Below are 25,575 nucleotides of genomic sequence, written 5' to 3'. Positions count from 1 at the left end.
TCGCCTCCCCCCGCGCCCCGCCCCCGGCGGAAGCGGGCGGCACCGGGTCGTCGCGATCGTGCCGCCGGGGGCAGCCCGGAGCCACCGGGCAGACAGCGCCCGGAGACGGGCGGATGAACCACCCCTGAGACACCGAGGCCAGGCTGGACGGGGTCTGGGCACCCTGAGCTGGTGCAGATGTCCCTGCCCATGGTGGCACTGGGGAGCTGGGCCCCGCCAGCCCGTACCGTCTGTGATCCCATGGGCACGGGCACAGGGTGAACTCCTCGTACCCTTCCTGCACTACCTGTGACTCAGGAGCCTGCTGAGGTTGTCACCTGCATTGACGTACACACAGGTTTACGGTACTTGGTGTCTCGCCTGTTCCACCCAAAGGGACCGAAACGCCTTACAGCACCAAGTGAAATAAATCATGGAAAGTCGGCACCACTTCCACACCATAAGAGGCAAACACAACGTGTGTGCGTGATCTTAAAGTCCCACTGAAATCCTGAAACAAGGAGTTTGCTGTCAGGGTGGTGGTTTTGTCTCCTGCGCAGGCACCTCCTGCTCCCCGCAGGAAAACTGAGCACAGGTGGAGGGTTAAAGCCGGGCGGGACGGCTTCCGCGCCCCTCTGTCCAGTTCAAGGGCTCAGATTCAGGTTTTGATCCGAGGCCGGGGCTCTCCATCACCCACTGGTTTGCAGGATCTGATGTTCAAGTCGTGGCCGTGTCTCCTGGTGTTTCCTGCTCCGTTCTCTCTACGAAAAAACAAAACACAATTATAAGCTTTCGCACCCACTGTGGGTGTCGAGCCCCAAGCGCTGGCAGCAGGACAGTGGCTCACTTTGAAATGTAATAGCAATCCCCATCTTTCTTCAATCAATTCAGCTAATATGTATTATTAATTCACTTCTCCAAATTCCTTCGAAATTCTGTGGAGCGATACTGCAAGGCTGCCCTGGACCTCTGGTATGCATTACACCACCTTATATGTGTTACTGTGTCCACAGGTTTAATTTCACGCGATTGAAAATAGAGCACGTGTACCATGATGTCCCGAATACAGCACGGTATTAATTAACACAAATATTAACAATCATTCCAGTCTGGAGTGCTGCATACGCTCGGGTTCAATGCCCCAGGCAGTGAGGACCAGGATTTCAGGAGATCAGCAGTGGGACACTGGAGATTTTTAGCAGAATAAGACAAGCCAGCGAAGTCCCCGCGGTGTTCTTTCCCGTTGGATGGAAGAGCTGCGTGTCCCCCTCCAGGCACTGGGGCTGCGCGGGTTCTTCTGCCTCCGTCCCACCGGATAAAGCAGCCAGACTTGTGGACTTCGCCCTGAGGTGAAGGAGAAAATTAAAGATCACTGAAGCGAGCTTTCCAACTGAAAATACGTTTAAGAAAGTAAAGGGAGTCATATATATATATATATATATATATATATATATATTTGGTGGGCTTTTTTTTTTTTGGTAGCTACTCTTAAAGATTGCCCATCATCTGCCATTTCAGCACCCAGAAAATCTGCCTCCCCAGAGCCATTCGCATACACCTGCATGTTCTATTTGTCATTTCTTTCCAGAGGCTATTTTTGACCGAATTCCCCGTGTTCGCGGCAGTGCAGGGGAGAACGTAGCAGCGCTGGGATAAGGCGAACCCCCCGCGTGGCAGCGGACAATACATCTTCCCAGCAGCGCAGCTCCCACGCGCCCCCTCATTTGGCAGCGGTGGATTTCCCTGCAGTTCCTCAGCACCTGGTAGATGGGCAGCGAGAGGAACGAGTCCCTCCGTGACTTTTATTGCAGGGGGTTCTTCTGCCTTGGAAAATAACAGCTCCCGGTGACACTGTCCCCATCTTTGCGGGCAGAGGGGTCACCAGGTGGGTCTCAGGTGTCCCCAGGTGCCCCCAAAGAGGGGAGAGGCAGCACCAGGAGAGCTGCCCCGGGGTGGGGTGCTGCCAAAACATCACCTGGGGAAGCAAATCTGCATTATTTGGGGTGATACACAGATGCTGCGTGCTCTCAGGGACTGAGCAGCGCCCACTGCCTGCTGTTTTGAGGCATATGTACCTTGTTCCCCACAGGACTCATCTCTGCTCTGTCCTTCCCGTGCCAGCGTCCTTCCCCATAGGCTTGTACCACAAGGAGGAGCAGGAGACATCGACAAAACCTTCATAAACTGGGAAGAAAACGCCGGGGATATGTCAGTGCAGAGGGGAGGAAAGAGGCAAAGAGAGGGGGGAACGGTGCCTGGAGACGGGGAGAAATCCCTGAAAATGGACCCTGTGGTCCTAACAGGTGGCGAAGGGAAGGGTGGGAAGCCCAGCCCTGGTACAGGCTCCCCTGAAATGTTCCCTTTGGCTACAGATACATTTTTAAGGGAATATAAAACACCCTCCTACAGCAGCCTGCAACCTTTAAAATCCAAAGCCAGCCTTTTTTTCAGGGGGGGAACCCTCAGAACCCGACAGCGTCACAAGAGGTTTTGTTTGCAAACGCAGGCAGATCAGGAATACTGGCTCGTTCCTTTTATTCCGCCCGCCGGCTGATTTGATGACACCCCTGGAAACGCAGGTGCGAATGGGTTTGGCAGCCTTTGGAGGGCACTGCCCGCCCGTGACCGATGCCAACTTCCCGCTCCCCATGCCGATGCCCACGGCTTTCGGCGAGCTCAGAGCCGTAAATCCCTCCATTCTGCCGCCGTCAGAAACAACTTACCCTCCAGAAACGTATCAGCAGTGACTCCATCTCTCAAATGAAGCGGGCTGAAGCACGGCCGTTCCTCTGCCGCGCTCTTACCGGGCAGCAGGGTCTGCTGACCAAAGACTGGGAAAAAAGAGAAGACGTAAAATGGAAAAGCCCCGGGGAGATGAATGCGAGATAACCGAGAGAGAAACATTCATATTGCGAGTCGCTGCAATGATTTCCCCTCCTGGGCAGACACATCTTCTCGCCTTCGCGGGAAGCGCCCAGAGGGGAGACGCTGTGAAGTCACGTTGCGGCGGCGATAAATTCGATTATAGGAATCAGAGCAGACAGTTAAGACTACACAAGTAAGCAAATTTATTTGAAGACAGAACAAATATCGTGGCAAACAACAATATGCAAATTCAGTTGAGGATGGGGTAAATATCAGACTTTCGTTTTCAAATCGATATAAAATATAGTCAGATTTTATTTTGTCCAGAAAGCAGCTCGCGTTGGGGAGAGATGGGAGGGGATGGGTCTGTTCGCGCCGCCCGACGTGTGTGTCACCCGCCAGACCTTGGGCTCGGGCGGCAGCTCCTCAGCGAGCGACGCTGCAGGAGATGGAGGTGCCCTCGGGAGCTGCCCGTGACTCCAATTTTCCGCCTCCATCCTCATAATAAAGCCAATTCTTGCCACAAAGGAAGTGGCAGGTTCATCCCTACATATGGACGGGGGGGTCACGGGCTGCTTTTTAGGGTCGGGCTCATCCGAAGGCACCTGCAGCTCCTCCTCCTCGCTGGCTCCCGATGGACCAACGATGGCCCAGCCGGAGCAGCCGCACCTGCCCACCACGGCGTGAACAGGAGCAAACCCCTCCCAGCGCGCTGCTTTCTAGAGAAAAGGCCATCCCAAATAAAAGCAGACATAGAAAACATTAGATTGTCAATGATGCTTCGAGACAAATTCAAGTTTATCATGTTTGTTTGTTTTCTCATGAGCGTGTGTGTGTGTGGACTTCATACAAACAGACAGGAAGGACGTGGTGGAGTTCAAGCTCTGGGTGCGCGTGTTGTCCGCCAGCGTCCGCAGGAGCACCATCGGATACGGGAAGGTTTTAGCACCAGAGAGTCTGCAGGACCTGACAGATCACACGCGTCGCTGGGAAACCCGGGGACGGGTCGGGGGACACGGGACAGTCCATTGGAAATAATACAAGGCAATTCATGAGTTTTCATACAGTACAATACAGCCACTGACCAATTAACCCTTTCAGTACAGTACAGGACAAGTCACACTTTGCACCCTGTTAACACTAAATTGTCCCCTCCGCCCCGCGCCGGCCACCGAACCCACGAGAAAACCTCGAATCTGAGCTCCCCCTGGCTGATTCTGGTGCCGAAACACACAGAAAAGGTCCAGAGGTGGAATCCTGATGACCCCAAGCCAAAATCGCCTCTTCCCTCGGGCATAGTGAGAACAGGGTCCATTGGAAAAGTGCTAAATTACAGTACATTGGCATTTCCATATGTCAACTATTGAACAGCAAAACAGATTGTTTGAAAACAGATTCAGCATCGTACAGTAAGTTCACACTTAATTCTTCACCGTTTCTACACTTGTAACACATGCATTTTATTTCCATTAGTTTAATGCCAGTAGGACCAACATCCTCCAGAACAATGATCTAACATTAAACAAAACTTCCTAAGAAAAATATTAAGCATCACATAAAGTTTCAGGAAAAACCTGTTAATTCGCATCACAAGGTACTCAGATTTACATTGAGGAGTCTTCATGCCATGACTTTAGAACACCTTTTGGTTAATAATATCCTGGGAAGGGGGGAACCCAAAACCAAACCATCCCCCCAAAAAATAAGAACAGCTGGGGAAATAGTATATCAGTATTACGTGTGCGCACGTCCACACGTGCACAGGGAGAGGTGCGCGGGTGCGTGGCGTTTCACGACTGCTTCCTGCAATGCACAACTGCTTTCAATGAACTTGACTCATTTCAAGGGCATTTGCACGGGTCCGAAAGGACTTTCAGGGAGATGAACTATCGAGGCGAATTAAAAAGTCTCCCTTGGAGAAAAGCAAAGGTCGGTAAATCATGGCCCGTGTGCCATTACAATGCTTTCCTGTGAGCTGTCTGAAACCCCAAACATGACAAATCCCTACGAAAGCTTTCTCCTGCCTAAAAGACCCTTCCGAAGCAAGAGGTGCCGTGCAAGGCTTTGCGTTCGGGCCTCGCGAGAAAACGCTCGAGCCTCAGTGCCCCAAGAATGAGACGCCGGCTCCAATGGGCAAAAAACTACACCTGCGGGGGCAAGAAACAAAACCAAACCTGTTCCACATCCCCCTTTCCTGTGAGTTTAATTCCCAAGGGCTTAGGGAGAGCGACGAGCTCGCTGGGGGAGCGAATTTTCCAAACGGAAACATTTTGAGATGGAACGGAACTGGAAATGCCGTTTTCCGTTTGCCCCAGGCGGTGCTGAGCGGGACGCGGGTGCTGAGTGCCCGAGGGGTTCGGGGCTCGGCTCCCGCCGCTCGGGGTCGGACAGAGCAGCCACATCGCTGGCGCTGCTTCTCTAAAGCTACATTCGCATGGTTCATTTGGCTGGGGGGAAAGAAGAAAGAAAACAAGTCTGGATTTTATTTCCATTTCCATTTTTCAGTTAAACGCTAGGGAATCTAAGAGCATAATACTTGTGGCCAGGGTTTGCGGCGTTTTTAACCACCTTCCGTTCCCATTGAATACCCAAACCCGTGACGGTCTATGGAAGAAGGAAGCTTGAATCGAACCCGAGCGAAACCAGCCACCGAAACCGGAGCTGGTCGGGAAAAACGCTCCATCGCCACAAGCCAAGCCGAGACACCTATTTTCTCACAACTTATTTGCCATTGTGGAAAACCCACCGGGGCTTTTAAAGAAGCAAAACACCACTGGGACTGTTTGGGACATCAAAACCTGGACTGTTCTGCACCCCAGTGATCATCACGCTGTTTAGATCCTAGAGAACTGGGCTGTGTGTACCGGTTGGGACAGACTCTCCACTACTGGTTTCTTGCTGGCGGGGGAGCTCCATCCGTACAGGAACTTCACACGCGTCTGAATCGCCTCCTAAGACGCGGCCTGCTCAGCTCCTCACGCCATCTTCTAAATCTTCTCTAAGTCTTTTTTACGTACAAACACCTTTTGTAGCTTAAGCCCACGCTCAATCTCAACAGCACTTGCAGTACAGGCACAATGACGGCTTTTATTGCAATGGTTTGGGCACGGTTTTTATTAATTCACCGGCATCTCGGGCCGGTTTTAACTCTGCTGTTGCACGGCCCCCCCTGCTCACACAGACCAGGGTTTAGCACCGAAACCCGGAGCCTCTGCCCTACGCTCCTGGCTCCGAGTCTGCGCCATTCCCAGTGTAAACCGGACCATCTTGCACCATCCCGACCCCTTGTTGAGACTCCTCCTCTCTCTTTGGTGTTTTGCAAAGCCATGCGGTTGGGTCTCCGGACGACCCCAAAGTTTTCAAGGACCACATCTGCCTGGACGTTGGTCACGCAGATGTTGGTCCTGTTGTGTGAAATAAGCTTCGATGGGTTTATTCCCTCATCTATAAAGTCACTAAGGGGTATGGGATGGAAGTCAGGCACCAGACAGCGGTGACGTACACCTCAAAAATATCTTTTGATGGCCCCATAGTAATTAACAACGTGCCTAAGGGGCTAAATAGAGCGGGGGAAATAAAGGTTCAAACTCAGTGCTAACAGTACTTACAAAAGTGCAGTGCTCAGTACGGTCAGGAGCAAAGTGACTACTAGTACTTAAAGTGCTAGTTTCTGAGTGGTTTGGTTCAGTGTCCAAAACGCGGGGAGAACACGGGCCGGGGGCTGAAACGAAAAACCAGACAGCACTGCAACTGCACATGCCACACCAAAGAGTGCTTCAAATCACAGCACGGCGGGGGATGCGGGACGGCACGGCTCAGCCTGTGGACACACACGAGCAAACGACTGACACCTTTTCGCTTACGATACAGAACAGCTCCAGGAACTCTGGCACTTTCACAAACCCATTCAGAAAGCGAGTGGACACACCTTACGAAAAGAAACAAAACCAAAACCCGAAAAAAACCAACCCCAAGAGTCTCTCGGAATATTCACGAGGCTTCGCAACACGATACTGGAGGTCTAGCGAAAGCAAGCCTGGAAACCTGCCCAGGGTGTGCAACAACTGCGCCGACGCTTCCTCCTGCACTGCACGGAGCAGTCGCACCACAGCCTGCCTCCTTTAATCTCACACTTAGCCTATTCACCTATTTATTCACGGTTTGCTTTGTCTTTTCGCTTTGTTTTTTAGCTATCTGATAATGCGTTAAGCTGGCTTGTTTCTGTTCGCCACCCTAGCAGTGAAAGGACAATTAACGCGAGGACAAGACAACGAAGGCGGCCTAGTGAACGCTGACGTTCCTAACGACCCATCGCCATTGCTATGAAGGAAAACAGTGCAGAAGGACTTTGGGCCAGCGCGCTCCTGGGAAGAGGCTGGAAAATGGGAATTCATCCCGATTTCCCCTTTTTCTCAACACGCGCTTCCCGCAGCTGCCCGATGGGCTATTCCAGCCGCTCGGCCCTTGCCAAAACCGGGGCATTTTCTCCCAAAATGAAAGTGCCAAATAGAAAAGGGGAAAGCCGGACTTCCCATTCTCGCTATATTTCGGCAGGCACGCCAATAAAAGGTGATCGAGCAACACAAGTGTCTCCCATGGCCGTCAACTCACCGGTTTTACCAGGCAACAGCTGCTGTGTCTGAGCCAGGGATGATTTACTTTATTTTAATGGAGAAAGCTCTTTTCCAAACCCACGTACTGGCTTGCTGGACTTGGCAGAGTATGTTGGGTGTGCTTCAGGTAAAGCTGCAAATATTTTCCTTATGAGAGAACAAACACTAGAGACGGCTTTTCTGAAACAGGGAACACTAATGTGCCGAGGGGAAAGAAGAAAAGTGTCAAACCCAGGTCACTTATTTTCGCCACTGCTGTTTAAACAAGGAGGCCAGGGGATGCACCCAGGGGCTAGGGAAATCTCGCAAGACTGGCAAATCTCACCACTTGTTGTACGTAGGCGCTCGGGTAATATTTAGTTTATGTACCACAGACCTCGACGTCGAGACCAAACCCAGCCCTCGCATCTTCGGAAAATTTGCCAGCGTGAAAACTCCGGTAGCACCATTCCTCATTTTCCAGGTCATTTCACATTTGGCAAGCGGTTGTGGCAGAGGGTGATGGATCTGACGCGAGGGCACTGCCTCCAGTTGCACAGGAGCTTCCCGCGCCGCTCTCACCAGGGTGTTTTCATGTCAGGTTGTGTTCTTGCCACTTCAGTTTGTCCCAAGAACAGGCCAGGAGGAGCCCCTTGGCCTGGGCTCCTCGCAGTGCTGGCCTCACCTGGACCAGCAGCCCTGCTACATTTTAAAAAATACAATAAATGAATCACAGGTTGCTGGGAGAAAAGGCTGCACACCAGCCCGTGGCCTGACCCGCAGCCTGAGCGCTGGCTTTTCCAGGCACTTCTAAAATCCTCCTTCAGCTGCAGCACTAGATTCTCATCTAAATATTCTCGGTGACTTTTCCAGTCTCCAAAACCCAACTAAACTGGAGGTTTATTAGAAGCGATGTCTTTTTTCCCGAAGCCGAGGCTTTTGCTGTGTTGAAGCCTGCAGGTGCCTGCGCGAATGAGTATCGTGAATAACGCGATTCCCACGCAGAGCCGAGGAAAGCGCGATCCGAGGCGGCTCGGTAGCCAAGGCGCAACGCGAACCGAACGCGGGGCCATTTTTAATTCTATGCAAATTGCCACGACGAAAAGCAGATCCCGCAGCGGAAGAACGATTCCGGGAAGGAATAATCATCCATCTTTTCGTGGTCCTCGCGGCGGCTGCTCGGGAAGCAGCTGATCTACAAAATGGCAATCTCCAGAAAAAGGCTGCGTTGTCATTGCTCGAAAACAGCTGTATGTGCACAGCTGTACTGCTGCTGTTCTGGGGGGGCCCTGCCCGGGAAATTCCGCTTCCAAACCAAATGCTGTCGACTTCAAGGTCGGGAAACCGCATCTGGTTTAACAAATATGAGCTGTAGGGCTAATGCAACCTGCTGCACCACAAAAGTGACGCTTGGAGTTCCCTGCTTTGAAATTCGTGCTTTACGTTTAGAGAAGGAAAATCATACGGCCTTTAAATTATTTATCGGGAAAAGATGCTTTCAATAAAAGCATCAATGATGTGTAAAGCAGAATGAAATTCCAAGTGCACAGGCTTCAGACTTCCTGCCTTTTGTATGGCTACTTCAACGTGGACAAGAAGCGTCTTTTTCCCCCCTGCACAAAAATATCCATCGTGCCGGGCGAGGTAAAAATGCCCTTTTTTGCACGCAAGAAGGAAAAAAACCCACAACGTAGAAAGCCATGAACCTGTTGGGAAAGGGATGAAAAAGCCCTCGGGTTGCAGACACGCCTCTGTTTCTGTTCCCCCGCGTGCCACCGCAGTCCTCGAGGGGGCTTCGCCCCCACCTGGCGCTGTGACCGTCTGACGGAGAAGTGTCCTCCTTGGCCATCAGGAGAAAATCTTTGCCAAAGAGCAAACGCATCCAGGGGAGCAAAGCGTACATGACGAATGTATTCACGGGGGCCTCTGTTAACCCCTGGGGACGCCACCGGCAGCCCCGCGAGGCTGTGCTGGGCGTCTCCGCCCGTCCGCGCTGGGCTCCGCGCGCATTGCCAGGCAGCGGTGCCCGCGGCCACAGTTACGAGCGGCACTCCTGGGGGGCAGCAGCAGAACTCGGATCCATCACGCTGCCGCAACGACGGGGCCTGAAGACGGGAACATTGGGCCGCGGGGACCGCGCGTTGAAAGCAAAACATTTTATTACCGTCGGTTAAGCTTCATAATGCACACTTATGAGCACGAGAGAGGTTATATGGAGATCACTTTGCTCGCTACCAGCTACAGCTTCTGGGATTAAATGCAGCAGCTGTTGAGCGGCGTGTAACAGGACCGGCGGAAAGAGAAAGAGAATAACGCACAGTTGAAGCGGCGGGGGGGCCAGCTTGGCAGAAAACAGCCCCCTAATTTGAAATTGAACCAGAAATATGGTTTTCTTTTCTGCATCCAAGACAACAGCATCCTAGACAACAGCCGGTGACCAAGGACTGCCCCCGAAACACGCGGCGGCTATCGGAAATTTCCCGTCTTCAGTGCGGTCAGGAGGGAGGATCACGGCTGGAATCCAGCCCGAGTGCAGCGTGGCAGCGCTCCGCACACCCGCCTCGCGTGGATCCAGACCTGTGAGTTCTGGTTGGTTTGCTTTACGTTCCCCATGCAATGTTTCTGACAGCAAATGCCATCCCGAGATGGTTTCTAAAGAACGTTAAGTTTTCTTCCAGCACAAACTGCTTCTTCAATCTGAGATCAAAAACGTGGTTATCTTTTCTGTATGTCAGAGGTCACAAAAAAGCTATTTTGGACCGTCTACTAAAGAATCACTAACACGGTTTAACAGCACCAGCTTTTTTAGCCCAAATCAGGTTACCTTCCAGCCAATCTTCTACAAGCTGCTGTAAACTGCATCAAGCCCTATCCAGAGGAACGCTCTGCTCTGCTCTCCCCATTCCCCATATCACGACGCTCATTTCACATGAATTTCTGCGTGCAGACAAAATTCAAGGGAGAGGGAAAAAACTCCTTCACGGGCAAGAGAGAGCTCTCCAGGTATGGCTGGGACAAAACTACTGATTTTAATTTGTCTAGAAAATGAGCTAGAAAGGCAGGAAGCCCTTGGAAGCCTGGAGAAGGTTGATGTTTAGGCTGCGGCAAGCAGAAATACCCACGTATTGGCCACACTTGGCCTCCTTCTGCACAGCATCTTCAGCCCCACCGAGGGGAAGGGGTCGGCGTTGGTTTGGAACAACCGGAGAAGCAGCTCCAGGGCTTCGTGCAACAGCTCAAGGGCTGCGGGATGGAGGAGAACAAACCTCATGTTCTCGAGAGCCCGAGGAGGTTGAGAAGATCGGTGCTCTCTCCATCTCCTCCCGCCGCGCAGAGAAGGTGGCACCTCTCTGGAGGGCAATGAAGAGCCTGTCTCGGGAGGTCTGGAGGCAGACAACGCAGGGTAGACCAGGCCACCCCAGAGCCCCCCCGCACCTTCCAAAACAGCCCATTCCTCTCTTTGTGGGGGGCTTGCAGGAATATTTTGGAGGTGACATCTCCTCCTTTCTGGGTTAGGCAGCAAAAGAAGGCTGTATCTTTGCCAGGCTTGGAGCTGCAGTCCCTCCCCATTCTTGGATCCTCTCAGGGAAGGCAAGAAGCTTTCAGAAGCCGTGGGCTGCTGCTGCAAAGCGCCGAGGCTGTGGGCTGCAAAAGAAAGGGCTGAGCGCGTTTAGGGAGGTTCCCCCTGCTGCAGAGGGGGTGTCCCGAGGGCAGAAAAGAGGTGAGAAAAGCAGTTTGCAGGGAGGGGTAAGGGGGGAGCCTGACCCTGTGGATGGTGGGTTTGCTCAGGTGGGTGCACACAGCAGCACAAAACACGCACTGCCAGATGAAGTGACTGTTTTTAAAAGAAAAGTCTCTGTAATATGCCTTCCTCGAGATAACACACAAGCGGAGCTAGCGCAGAACTGTGAAAGAGATGGAAGACTTGGCAGAGGAACAGCTCTTATCTCGACATCTAGGTCCCACCTTTGCTGTGGGTACGCTCATCCCACCTACCTGGATTTGCTCACCCACACCAAACCCACGGATTGATTCCCAAACTGATGTGGAAGCACCTTGTTGTTATGCATGCAGAGAAAAAGAAAGCGACTCTCATTATTCCGCAACCACTTTCAATGTCGCGGGGAGGGTGAAATCCTGGTAATGTTCAGCTTGAGACGCAATTCCAGACCGCAGCCTACTTCTGCGTTCAGCGGAACAAAATTAAGGTTACACAGAACAAAGGATCCAGTTGTGGGGAGAAACAAGAGTCCAAGCTCAGAGCGACACTTGCAGCAGATGCAGTGAAGCTCGTCCCTGGGGAAGCTGCCACATGTTGGCCACAAGTGAGATGTTGCACGGTGGTTGGTAGGAGGAAATGGGTCATCTACAACAAGAGCATGATGGACTCAAGCTGCGCCAGGGGAGGCTGAGGTCGGATCTGGGGAACAAGTTCTTCCCCAAAGGGCTGTGGGGCATTGAACAGGCTGCCCAGGGCAGTGCTGGAGTCACCAGCCCTGGAGGGCTGGACAGACGGACATGAGGTTCTCAGGACATGGGGCACGGACAGGGCTGGGTTATGGTTGGACTCGATGATCTTGAGGGTCTCTTCCAACCAAAGTGATTCCATGATTCTGTGATCAAATCTGCCCCAGGTAACTGGTCTGCGCAGCCCAGGGGAGCGATGACAGAGCGGACGAATGGCCGGGTGGTTAAATAACTGCTCCTTGGCTGCAGGATCACCCAAGCCTGCAGTGAACACCAAGCGGAGCTCCACCGCCCGCGTGGGGCTGCAGGAGCAGACTGGAGCTGCAGAACGGGAGCGGTGGAGGGCAGAGCAGATCAAAACACACACGGGGGAAACAAACGCCGGGGAAGAATAAAACCGGTTACACATCCTTCTGTCCTACTGCGGTCGCAGCGGTTAGAAACGCACGGGGATGGAGGGAACCGAGGATCCTTTGGGCATTGCACAACCCTTCCAGAGAGGTTCATAAGAAAGGGTTCAAAAAAATAAAAGGTGGTAAACTCAGGAAAAACCCAATTTAGGGCTTTTGGGCCAGGTCAGCCATGAGACAGGAACCAGACTGGTGACCACTCTTAGAGGTCACACTGGGAAAGGGAACGGCACGACCAGCCCTGAGAGCAAAGCGGGGGGAAAACAACCCTGCACACGGAGCCGAACAAACGTCTGCAGGTGCTGCTGCCCCTGCTGCAAGAAATAAAGCGGCAGTTTAACGGGTACACCCTGAGGTAAGAGGCACGGGGTTTAGTTCACCCTCTCAAACACGGTGCCTATTCTCAGCTTTAAAATCAAGTGTTCGCACCAAAAAAACCTTCCCTAATCTTACCAGCACGGGCGGGATTATTAAAAATGCTCAAATTAAACAATTTCACCACTAACTATAGAGTGATGGGCACGTAACCTTCGGGAAGGGTCCAGCAAAACCTTCTGTATCTCAGAGAGAAAAGCGATCACATCAAGAGGGGAGACGCTACAGCTTTAGAGAACTTGACAGCAAAACGATTTTTGATGATTAGGGGTGGGTGGCATGGAAGATGGACATGTTGAATTGAAACCAGTTGACGAAATTCACTTGCCAGAGAGCACTGAGAAGCTACAAGCATAAACAGCTTAATCAGAAAAAGTTGTAGGGTTGAGTTGGTCCCCTGGGATCACATCAGAGCCTGGAGAAACAGGGCAGTCTGCCCCAAAATCCCCTGCGGACTGCAGGACTCACCCGGTATAATCCTGCACCCCCCGGAAAGGCGAAGAGAGAAGAAAAGCGTTCGGCATGGATTAACTCAGCTTGAGGATGTTCTTGGTTATCAACGGGCTCTGCTCATCCCCGCTGCAGCACACAGCTGGGAAAAAATCATCAAAAAATGGGAACAGCACAATGCTGCAGTTCTCAAACTCTGCTCGGGGTCTGTTGGCGTCTCGGCAAGCAGACCATCGCCGGAGGCCGCTCGGTTCCTTCGCAACTACCTCTTCTGATCAGCGCTATAAAGACCTTGTGCGTGTCCAAAACTCCGGAGGAAACGCAGCAGCCGCGATGGTGGGTGCTCCTCAGGCGAATCAGCGATTCAGCTGTGCACCGCGCGCAGAGCTCCAGTGAACCCGGGAACTGCTCCACCAGCCGAATGTACGGGCGGCCTCTGGCCCCGCATTCCCCCGCGAGCTTTTTGGGGAAGAACGAGTCTGTTGCCACCAGGCTGTTCCCAGCCACGCGGCCGCAGAGCAAACTCTGCATGGCTGCGTGCGGAGCAAAACTCACCATTTGCACAGCAGCAGCGGGCAGAGGGGAAACTCCAGAGACACCAGCGCTCCTGCTCAACACCGCTGACCTGCCGGGCGGTGGCAGCCATGCAAACGCCCCATTTTGCCCCCCCCCGAGCCCTCTGTTTTGCTGCTGCGCTGCGAAGCCGTGGGGATGTGCAGCTGCTGGCAAGTGATGTGCTTCATTAGTACAGAGCAGCGGGGTGATTGACCTCTGGTAAAAACACCAGTTTGGCGTTGGCACGTTCAGCCTCTCCCCGCGGAAGGGGAGGGATGAAAGAGCCGCTGTGGCGTGGCAGATGCGAGACAGATGCTTAAAGGCGCTTCTGGAAGGTGCTGGATGTCCGTGTGGAGCGATGAGAGCGCGGTGTGGGAGCCTGCACGGAGCAGGAGGAACTCGTCGTTACACCGACGCCGAATTGTCAGACCGCCTTGCGGTAGAAAGGAAAATCCAATTCACTTTCAGAGCGGCGGGAGCTTCTGGAGTTGGAAAAAGGAATAAAAACAAAACCCAAAAAACCCCAGGGGTTTTGATGCAGTTAATGCAAACGCCGAGTGTCTCGCTGACGTGGGGACTGCACCGCAGCCACGACATTGCTCCATCTCCCACGCAGAGCAGCGCTGGGGACTTACCACCCTCAGCACGTTGAGATGACCCACGACAAGATTCCGAAACACCTCTCCTGGCCAAACCTTGGAAACCCACAGTCACGCCCTGTCCATTGGAAATGCTGCTCAAACACCAGGTCGTTATGTTGTTTTCCAGGTCCCGCTAATGACGCGATGCTCTGAGTGGTTTAACGCAGAAGGAGCTCTTCCTCTGCCGAGTGTTTCACTGCTGGAAGGATCATGGAAAACCAAAATTCAGGTGCTGGCCGGTTTTGCTTTAAGATCCACGTTTTTGAGAGGCGAGTCACGGCCATACAGAACTAGTGCTGCAGAAAATCAGAGAGTCCAGAAATGTAACGCAAGGGGGGAAAGATGGGGCACGAGCACGAACATCCATGTCAGGAGAGGAAACGGGAGAAGCAGAATATGCAGGGAGAATGCCAATTTAGACACAAAAATGTAGTTAAAGCTAGCAAAGTTCATGTAAACATTTTGGTGACCATGGACACTACTGCACGACGAGAACACTTTTCTGTGACAGTTCTTGGAGATGTGGAAAGGGAAAGCCCAGATTTCCAAACAAACCGGCTTAGGGAGCTTATATTGTCACTCGACGAATTCTTGATGTTTGCGTTTGAACAGGTATCTTGTTCGTGCTTCTTTTGTGACTATAGGGAGGGTGCCGTGATATTTAGTATTTAGAAGAATATTTAATCTTTAGGAGGACGCGTGTTGATGGGCTGAGGAAGAAGCGGAGGCACGAATGAGCCAGGATTCTGCAGCCCCACCACGTACAGCAAAGATTTCTATTGCCAAGCTTTGTGGAAAACGTGTGCTCTGGTATATTAATAGTCCAGATTCTCTAAAACTCCTAAACAAGAGCAAGAATGGCTGTTTAGATTCTATAGAGCCTACTGAGAAAAGCGGAGAGAAATAGAAATCAGCAGCTGGAAAAAACTCACAGCCTCAAGGAAGAACAGGTGGTGATTTGTACAATTAGCCTGTTTAATTGGTATTCCAGTCAATCTGGAAGGACGTATCAAGTGGATCCCAATGAGGATCCTGCCCTCTTCCGTATTTGAACCAAAGATGTGATGACGGACCACAATTATCTACCTTGCAGACGGCACAGGGTTAGAACTGAGAATGATCTTGGCGAACTCAAGGAGGAATCTGAGAAGAGACGAGGTGCAGCTTGGTCAGGATAATGCAGGACTCCGTGTCAAAAACCAGCATACTGGAGCTACAAAGCCCGGTGTCGCTCGCAATCCTTCCACTCCAAGCTGGTAAGACGGCAGCCAAAGCACGTCTCCCGATTCCGGATTCTTTAATTCTGGGTTCAAGAAGAAGACGGACTGATCAGAAAGCAACAAGAACACGACGAGGGCTAAAAATTACCCTGCTGGAAGGCTTTGTATTTGCTTAGAAAAGGATGCAGAAGAGACCTGACAACAGCCTTTAATTATGTAAAAGGGCTGCAGCAAGGACGGGAACAAACTGTTTCGGTAACTCCCCTGGAGAGCACGGCCTCTCGCCTACAAGGCAAAACGCGACAGAGCCAGATGGAAGCTGGGGAAACAAAACAGGGGTGGGCAGCCGGAAAAGGGCCTGGGGGCGAGTGCGGTGGGGAGGGAGGAATATCCAGCACTGGAGGCTTTTCCAGGTTGTTCAGCTTGGGAAGAATACAGAAGCTTTTTCGTTGTGTGGACCTTGAAACGTACCCTTGGAGGAAAGCCGGAGGCGCAGGAGTCCTGGCAAGGCTTGCGAGACTCCCTTCAGGATCGAACCCCAAATTTATCGAGCAACCCAGCGTTTTTTCAAGAAGTCGAGACACCAGTACAGCCTTACACAAAACAGCAGAGCAAAAACAGCTGCAAAACTGAGCAACCAAAGGTGAGCAAGTGCCAGAAGTAATGTTTATATGCACAACCTTAATTCCGACTGTATAGAGAGCTTAATTACACAATCTCTTCCAACTTTCCTTCCTCCTCTAGCGTATATGTTTCTTTTTCATTCATCACTCTCTATGTAATCCAAGCCTTACCTATGCATACCTTCCAAACACCACATACTACCTATTCAGTATGTTTCACACCAAATTTCTTCTTATTTTGCTTTCAGAACCATCAGGATCAATCAGCATCAGAACATCACAAAAGCCCTAACGCCAAATGAACTCATCACAGCCCCTCGAGGTCGGGAGGCAGCGTTCGCCCCGTTTTATCAGCGGCGAACAGCAGCACGGGCAGAATAAAGCCACAGGTATCCAGCCCCCGCTATCAGGAGACCCAGCTTGAGATGCTGACAGATTTTCCCGAGTTTTTGCAGTTATTACGGCACTTCCCTCACTCCAGCGCAGCTTTCAGCACCCGTTAACATCACCGCTGCTGTACATCAGACCTGAGTACCACAGCGCGGGAAAACGGAGGCGCGACAAGCAGTGACCATCTGCAAAGAGCCTTGTTGAAAATGACACGAAGCCCTGGGCAAAGACGGGCGCGGAGTTTGGTTCTTGAAAGCCCCTTTCCCAGGCGGCCCATCCTCTGATCCCTCTGATCCCCCTGATCCCCTCCAGCCTCTGCCGATCCTTTTCTTCTGCAAAGAGCAGCTGCCCCGTGGACACGACGTGTTGCGGATCAAACCATCGCCGTGCTGGGAGATTCCCCGGAGCGTGAATCCTCCGCCCCCTCCTGCCTTTGGGTTCCCGAGCCCGGCTGGGAAGCGCTCCTCTCTGGTTTTACCCCGCTGTCCCTCTGCCTCCTGCCAACAGGCGCTTGGAACCAGACGGAATCCGGGTAAGAGCCCGAGGTTAAGCCCGGCCTTTCATCGCACGCGCCGGCTGCTGTTTGGAAATGCAGATTCCGTTGCAGGCGATGTGTAGCGTAAAGACTGAACGCGAGCGGTACAGTGCGCTGATATTGCTTCAGGAATCTGTCTCCCTGCTCCTATTGCACATCGGACACCTCTGATAAGGAAAACAGGAAAGACAACAGCTAAAATCTCAGTGTCTTGAAAACTAAGGACTTATTTGAAATGGGAAAAAAATACTATTTTTAATATAGATATGCATATGTATTTTTAAAATATTCCTCTCTCCATCTCGCTACGTTAGTTTGTGTGTCATACACTCACAAACTCATAGGTGCTGTATCAGCACAGCACTGGGGGGGCTGGGCAGAGTTTTACCTTCAGCCGTCTCCCAGCATCCGACTCGATGGGCCGTCTTTTCCTCCAATTAATCTCCGCCTGGGGAATTACCAAGACGAAGAAACAGCTCCAGTCAAACGGGCTCTGCCTACGGGCTGGACTGCCCCCAGCGCTGTTCAGCAATTTCCCAGCAGCAGCTCCGCCAGGACCGTTATCCACCCCCCCAAACGCCGGTGTGCAGGACAGCTCTCAAACGCCTAAAAGATGGAACATGCCTTTTACAACTCGCGATTTCCGCACGGTTTGAGGTAGCCCATCGGACAGGAAGATGAGTTAGCAAGGTGTTAATGAGGGTTTGATCGGGGCGGGGGGCAGGGACGTGGCGGCTCAGCCGGTACTTGTGCATACAGCACAGACACAAAACGCAGCCAACCAGAGGAAAAGCCAGGAGGTGAATCCAGCTTATACCTTTCGAGAAGTTAACGTACACGTACATTCCACACGACGCCTCGGCGCACGGAAGGAGCAATCTAATTACGTCCGTCACAGAAATGCCAAAACGATGGCTGGATCCTAAAACCTCAATTCACGCTTTGACATTTCTGGAGAACCAATTTTTTACTCCATGTCCATATCAGGAGTTCCTGATATTTTGTTTTACCTCGATATTTTGTCATGAAATATCGTTGCCTTTAGGAGGCGTGGGCGGGGAACTGGACACGGGCGCCACAAGATGTTGGGAAGAAGAATCGGTGTCAGCCCGTGAAAGCTTCTGCGGATTTTGGAGGAACAGAGAGGCGAATGACCCGGCTTTAGCTTTTCCAAAATACCTGAGTCCCAAACCAGCCTGTCCCCTGGCAGGGGCTTTTCTCCCGGTGCTCACAACAGAATTTGGCCATTTTGGGGCAGCACTGCATCACCCCAAAACACCCGCAGCCCCGATGGGCGAAGCGACAGCGAACTGCAGGAGGGCAACCGAGACCACGCAGGTTTCACTGCTACCGAGACCAAGGCAGGGGGGAATGGTGAACTTTAGACATCACAACATCGGAAGTAATGAAAAAGAAAGGGCATTTTAATTTTGGATGGAAACAGCATAGAAAATTAAATGGGAGGTACGCTTTTCTTTAACAACGATTTTATAAATTGTATCTAAATATAATGTACGCACAGCAAAACGCAGGGATGCCGTGGGACTAAAACTGCTTAATAATTAATTTTAGACCAAGTGCAAAATCTGCCCAATAAAAATACACAATAATAAACTTTTTTTCTGCTATAAAAATGACAACAGTTGACAAAAGGGCCGCGAGCCAAGCGAGCAGTAGGTGTCATAACCGCTGCCAACCCCCTTCCCCGCCAGGTCAGCTCACGTCAGTAGGATACAGGGAAAACAAAAATGATGCAATCATTATAATGACGTCTTTAGCAGGAAAGAAAAGCATGCTGACATTGATTTTTGTAATTGCGTGGGGTTATTTTTTGTATAAAGGATGGGTTTTTTAGTACTTGGGCTTTACGAACATGACAGTACAGGTCTGCAGAGCCAGGGGACGGTGAAACGGCACCGAAACGCGGCGCCCGCAGCTCCTGCTCACGTACGGCTCCTGCTCACCTATTGCTCCTGCTCACCTACAGCTCCTGCTCACCTACGGCTCCTGCTCATGTACGGCTCCTGCTCACCTACGGCTCCTGCTCACCTATTGCTCCTGCTCACCTACGGCTCAGTGACGCCTCCGAGGAAGTTTTGCCTTCTTTTGCCTCAGTTTTCCCTCGCGACCTTGCTGAAAACCTACGGAACGACAGCGCTTAAAGGCAGAAATCCTAAAAATGCCGCGATAAACAGCACATAACCAGCCCTGGGTGGAATAAGGCTTTTATCCAGACCGGTAGTAGGAGAAAACTGCTCCTTCTCTAGACCGCGTACTTGAGATAAATAAGATTATTTTGCTACGAGCTACTTCAGGCTACGATATACTCACATAAATACATTAATGCCTATATGTGAATATGAATTGGTATATATCGGATACAGATAAGAAACACTTACGACGACGAGTAAATTACCAACAGCCACTGCAGCTTCTCGCTGGGTAAAGCCCATCACCAAGATGGGACGCCCTCGCTGCATTGACCCTTCGTTAGCGCACCCCAGCCTCTGTAACTTAACGAGAAAGCCGGCTCGATGGGCTGGACTCAACACACCCCCCCGGCTGCAAGGCAGGGGATCCCCTACCGGATCAGCTCTTTTAGGGACCGCCCCAGCACACGGGAGCTGCCAAACTTGGCCTTGTCGAGGTTCTGTGTGGAAAACTCGGGCTGAAGCCTCGACGGCGCTGCTGGGGCCTCGATTTGCAGATGGGACGAGGGGCCGCGGCGGCGGCGGAGCTGGGGGCGCTCAGCAGCTCTGCAGATCCAAACTGGAAATAATGAAAACAACCCAACAATCCCACTCTTGGTGGTTTGAGAGGATCCTTAAAATAGGAGACGGCTTCTTTCAGCGTGAGCGAAGCATCCCCCTACCAGAGCGGGAGCAGACATGTGCTCCTAGTCTATTATTTACACAATATAAAGTGCATTATGATTTAATTATTGAACTGACAGACTTTCTGCTGGGACCATACAATTTTTGAAATAGAGGTGAGGGCTTTTCACAGGGAATTCTCTCATGAGAAAAACAAAAAAAGAGGTTCAGACTGGTGCTGCCCACCCTGTCCTCCTAAGGATTGTTTTTGGCCGTTCTTTCTAGTGCAAATAAGCTTGTGTTTGCTCAAGTTTAAGGGACACGGCAGTACATCTGTACATCAGATGTACATCAGATGTACAGGGCACCAGGAACGAACACTTAAAACGCACGCGGGATTCAGCGCTCCCAGGGCACCTCGCTGGGCCCTTCGTGCACACACAACGACGCGGAACCCGTTTCCGAATCTCAGCGTCACCGCCTTGCATTGCTACGTTCCGAGCGTGTATCACCCTCCAACGACGAGGCCTGCAAACGCCGGCGCTTCCCAGGAACCCGCCGCCGGCAGTTCACCCGCCGGCCACCGCCGCGAAGATGCCGATGCGGGTGCGGATCCGCAGGTGCGTCCCGTGCCGGGGAACAACCGCGTCTGCGGATCGGCGGGATGCCCGCGTGCCAGCAGCGATTCCTGGGGAGTACTTACAATGAACTAACGCCAGAGGAAGGCCAATTAATTAACACAGGATAAAAGATTATTAAAAAACCAACGCTTTAAACGCACGCTGCTGGCAGCCTCAGATGGAGCCAGGCTGCGCTGCACCGCCCTTCAGCCAAAACGCCGAGTGGGCAGCAGTAAGAAAAGCCATTGCACTTCTTTATTGTTTTTGTTTTCTTTCAAAACGGTGAAGAAACTGTCCCTTTCCAATCTCTTTGCCCGTCGCAAGTACTTTCCTCACCAACACCAGGGGACACGGGGAAGGCGCGATCACAGACAGCACACGCGCTTATCTCGGGCAAATGCCAGCACAGGAGCTTTCCCGAGCCCTCGAGGCAAAGGCGGCCGGGACGGGGAGGACGGGGATGAAACACGAAGGGGAAGGCGAGCGTGAAAAGTTTGTACATTCATAGCTCCGGTTTGTTGGACACAAGTGAATTTTCACTCCAGGCACTGTGACGGGCAGCAGCAGTCAGCGATGCGCTCGCGCACGCATCAAGGACTCAGTCCCTAAATTCCGGTTTCACACCAATAATCGGATGTAGAGTCATTATTATTTTTTTTCTTTACTTGACCTGTTAAAAGCACTGGGACCAAAGCCCTAAGGGCGAGGATGAACGGGGAGCCCCGTGAACCTCCAGCTGGTCCACCAGGTCCCTGAGCTGTTCTCGCCCAGAGCTGCGAAAGGACCCGAAGGAGCAATCTGCCCAGAAACGGACGGGGCTTTGCGACCCGAGGCCAGCGGCTCGGTTGCTCTGACTGCTACGTGTGGTTTTGCCTAAAGGGGGAATCACCTAAAACAGTGAAATTAACTTTCTTACTTCCTGTCACAATCGTAACATTTTCCTAAAGGTTCTTTGGTGACTTTGGTGCAAGCTTCTATTTTTTTTTTCTTTTTTTTTTTTTAAGTTAAAACAGATCGAGTATTTTTAGTACCCAAACTACAGTCCAGATTACCCTCTTGGTTCCCACCCCTGCCTCCCCAACTCTTCTTGTTACGGTTAATGACATGAACAGGTAACGCGGTTCAGACCAAGCGCGGCCGTGCAGCGTGCAGGTGGGTCCAGACTAAGAGCGATCAACAGTCTGGTTGGAGATAAATTTCTCAACAGATTTAAAAAAAGAACCAGGTAATGGTTGGATGGGAAAACAGCCGGTCCACGTGCACGCTGTGCCACTCTAAAAAACCAGTACAATTGATCATAAATATCTGATTGGATCCTTTAACGCGTACTGCACAAAAACCCTTTCAAAGGTGGGTACCAGGTTATCGGGAGAACCTGGCGCTGAATAAAAATCCCGCTCGTTTCAGAGGGAAAGGAGCTGGTTGCCCAAAGGCTGGAAAAGCCCCATCACGTTATAATATCCAGTTCTTAAGAAATGACAAAGAATTTTCCAAGTCTTTCCTCAATCTCCTAAACAGGTAATTGTATACATTCTCCCTCCGGGCAGAGAATTTATATCGCCAGGTGTAGAATTTACGTGACGAGGGATTCAGCGGGATGGCACTGAAACCTCGGGGGGGGGGACCGGGAACGGACCCGCGCGCTGCCGGCCCCGCTGGGAGCGCTGGGAGGGGGTGAGGGTGTGCGCCAGCGTTACCTCCGAAAAACAACACCTGTCAAATCAACACGACGGGAAACCCGGGGCGGCGGTAACCGCGGCTTCCGAACCGCGCTGCGGGGACGTACGAGAGAGATGCCTTTTTAGACAAATTCAGTGATGCACCAAACCCCCCAAAGGGCTTTTCTTTTTCACGGCGGGAGGAGGAACACGCCCGGCGTTTTCCTCGCGTGAGGGAACATCGTGACCGCGTTCGCCTCACGACTGGCCGAGAAGCCGGGAGCCCCGGTCGCGGCCGTCCCTCCGCGCACCCGCTCCACAGCTGGAGCCCACAACACCCCCAGTACAAAAATACCTTCTGAATTTCAGACGAATGCGTTAAAAACAAAAAAACCTCATGGGCCTCGCGTGGGCAGAACACTTAGATGAGGAGTGGGTTATTATTCATCACCATTAATTTCGAAGGCTTAGCACTCAAGCAGAACTTTGCCCTCCTGGGATACTCAGGTCAGCCCATAAGTACTAAATAAATAACAAACGTTCCACTCTTTACCAGCACGTTTGGAAGGTCTGACCAGTCATCGAGGTTTTACCCACGCAAAATCATCGTCTCAGACTCGGCAACCAGCAGACGCCAGTTTTAAAACCTCTCCCTCTCCTCAGACACACACGAGCAATTCGCACAGAGATGATTTTTGTTGTAAATGCCCCGTGGCTTTTCACCGAGCACAGGCAGAATTCAGTCCCAAAAACCCGTCATAAGCAGAAATCGATACACGTCAGCACAAGGTTTGGTTTGGGTCTCTTTTCGTATCATGTTGAAGTGCAACACAAGCCTTATCTGGACTATTTAAAGGTCAGAGTGCCGGATTTTTTTTGTGCTGATACGTGTACTTCCAGAGCCTTCAACACTCAAAGCGGCTGACTCATACAGACTCGGGAGGTTGGTACTTTCATAAGACATACAGAGATGTTTTGGGCGTAATTTAACGTGATAACCAGATAACATTACGTACTGGAGTTAGCGAGAACTACCGGAAAAAGGACTTTACAAAAAAAAATTTTAAAAAAGGGGTGGGTTTAAATTACTACAAGTCAGTCCCTCTCACCGATTTCTGCTTGTTTTGTTATCTTTTACCAGACGGCCAGTCCAATGCGCTCTATTCGAGACCCTCTTGCTCTTCACCACTGTCCCCTCTGGCATCCATTCTTTTTTCTTTATGGCTGTTGTAAATCCTCCTCATCTCTTCTTCGTACTTGATAAAATTTTCCCCGAACCGTGTCCACGCTTTGTAGGGCACTGTGATGGTGTTACGGTAGGGTGGCCTCACCTCACTTACCTTCAGGAAGATGCCGTACCTGTTGGATCCCACGTCGAAGTAGAAGCGCTTGTTGTCCACCCGGAATGAGGTGCCCTCGGGGAGCTCCGGGGGGTCGTCGCCTCCCCCCCTGCGATCCTCTATGTCGCCCTCGCCGTACTCTTCAATCAGCTGGACCAAAGCATCCCTGAACTCGATCATCCCTTGCGCCGGGAGGACGATCGTCTGCTCCTGTCCCAAGCCATGGCCGAAATAACCCATCACGCCAGGTCCCCGGCTCACGGTTTGCCTAATCCGCAAGAAGCGGCCGCGCTGGTTCTCCTTCAGGTCCAGGTAATACTTGCGGTTGTCCCTCTCAATGTACTCGGTTTTGAGGACGCTGTGGGCGTGCTCTTCGGAGCCCACGGAGGCCGGAGGTGAAGGCGGCGGGTGCTGCTGCCTCCTCCGGGGATGCTGCTCTTTGTCATCGCTGTGCTCGTGCCGGTGGCCGGGACCCCCTTTCAGCCCCAGGTGGGCGTAGTGCTCGATGAAGTCCCCCAAGCAGTCCTTCAGTTCCGCGGCTACCGACAAGGAGAGGGTCAGTTTGCTCTTCCTGATGTTGTCCTGCCTGCCCCTTCCTATCCAGACCTCGGCAATTTTCAGGAAGCGGCCTCGGGAGCTCTGTTTCACGTCCAGATAAAACCGCTTCTTCTGGATGTCCACCCTCTTGGAGGCCAGCTCCTGGATCTCCATGCAGCCCCCCTGCGAGGAGGCCGGGTACTGGTACTGCTGGGATTGGGAATAAATGCTCCTGTGCAAGCCAGAGCCTCCCAGGTTCCTTCCTCCTCCTCCTCTCCCTCTTTCCATCTTTACCGATCAGCTGGAAACGACACAGAACAAGAGACACAGACAACAACATCAGCACCAGGGGCCCACTCGGCTTCTCGCCGTGCGGCTCCGTTCGCCGCTCGCTCTCCCGGTGAAAGCCGCCGACGTTCCCTCCCGGCTGCCACGGCGGCCCAACCGTCCCCAGCGCTCTTCCCCGCCCCCGGCTCCGGCTCCTGGCGGACATCCCGCAGGCGTGGGGACCCTCCTGCCAGCGCTGTCCCCTCCTGCAGCCCTCCAGACCCCCCAAAGCCCAAGTTTGGCAGCCTGCTCCCCCTAGCCCTGGCCCTCCGGCTGCCTCAGCATCCGCTTCCCTGCAGTGAGAGGGACCCCGGGGGACACCCCAAAACAGACCCCCCGCTGCAGGTCCCCCTCACAGCTCTGTGTGTGCCCCCCCCCCGCCCCGGGCACTGGGGGGCACTGGGGGGCACTGAGGTCCTCCCCAGCACTGCCCATCCCCCTCCACTGCCACCCAGAGCTGCAACCTCTGCCCCCAGGGACCCCCCCAGTACCAGCCCCTGCCCACCAGTGCCCCAGTACTGCCCCCCCCGTGTCCCCCATCACTGCATTACAGCCAAGTGCCCCAAAAGCTTCACCTCCTTCCTCCTCAGTGTCCGCAGCATTGCCCCACTAGCTCCCCAGTTCCCCAATACTGACTTCTAGTGTCCCCAGTACTGTCCCCTACACCCCGATTGCCCCAGTACTGCCCCCCCAGTGCCCCCATCACTGCATCTCTGGTCCCAGTGCTCCCAGTACTGCCCCCATTGCCCCGGTACTGCCCCCCAGTGCCCCTATCACTGCATCTCTGGTCCCAGTGCCCCCACTACTGCCCCCCAGTGCTCCCAGTATTGTTCCCTTGGCCTCCCAGTTCCCCAATACTGACTCCCAGTGCCCCCAGCTCTGCCCCCTAGTGCCCCCAGTACTGCCCCCCAGTGCCCCCAGTCCTGCCCCCCGTGCCAACGCAGTGCCCCCCAGCCCCGCATCTCCCGCCCCACGGCCGCCCCCGGTCCCCACCACTCACCCCTCAGCGCCCATCGCCGCCGTTACCCTTCAGCCGCCGCCACCGCCCGCAGCCGGCGGCGCCGCCGCTCCCCCCCCGCCGCGCAGAGCCGCGGGCTGGCGCACCCCCGCTCCGCCCCGCCCCGCCCCGCCCCGCCAGCCCGGCCCGGCCCCGCCCGGCCTCGGACGGCGGCGGCGGC

At 52.8% G+C, this 25,575-nt stretch overlaps 1 protein-coding gene across 6 annotated transcripts; it reads right to left on the bottom strand.

The window, feature by feature from the left end:
• Nucleotides 1–62: 62 nt before the first annotated feature.
• PURG (purine rich element binding protein G) lies at nucleotides 63–25,536 on the bottom strand. 6 transcript variants are annotated; one of them, XR_010472490.1, is made up of 5 exons: nucleotides 25,398–25,536; nucleotides 23,534–24,371; nucleotides 2,703–2,810; nucleotides 2,055–2,163; nucleotides 63–1,323 (listed from the first exon to the last, which is right to left on the bottom strand). XR_010472490.1 is itself a non-coding variant. In XM_065062506.1 (2 exons), the coding sequence occupies exon 2, from the start codon at nucleotides 24,356–24,358 to the stop codon at nucleotides 23,354–23,356; it is 1,005 nt and encodes a 334-aa protein (XP_064918578.1). In that variant the 5' UTR covers nucleotides 24,359–24,371; nucleotides 25,398–25,536; the 3' UTR covers nucleotides 3,024–23,353. The 6 variants fall into 6 exon arrangements, 1 of the variants encoding a protein (XP_064918578.1); XR_010472489.1 differs by lacking the exons at nucleotides 63–1,323; nucleotides 2,055–2,163; nucleotides 2,703–2,810 and adding exons at nucleotides 3,024–19,066; nucleotides 19,101–19,134 and having other exon boundaries at nucleotides 19,169–24,371; XR_010472486.1 differs by lacking the exons at nucleotides 63–1,323; nucleotides 2,055–2,163; nucleotides 2,703–2,810 and adding an exon at nucleotides 3,024–17,269 and having other exon boundaries at nucleotides 17,491–24,371.
• Between the last annotated feature and the right edge of the window lie 39 nt (nucleotides 25,537–25,575).

This window comes from Columba livia, chromosome 4 (assembly GCF_036013475.1).
Source record: "Columba livia isolate bColLiv1 breed racing homer chromosome 4, bColLiv1.pat.W.v2, whole genome shotgun sequence".
Taxonomy (NCBI): Eukaryota; Metazoa; Chordata; class Aves; order Columbiformes; family Columbidae; genus Columba; species Columba livia.
Note: the sequence above shows the minus strand (reverse complement) of the source record. Positions and strands in the feature narration are given on the sequence as shown.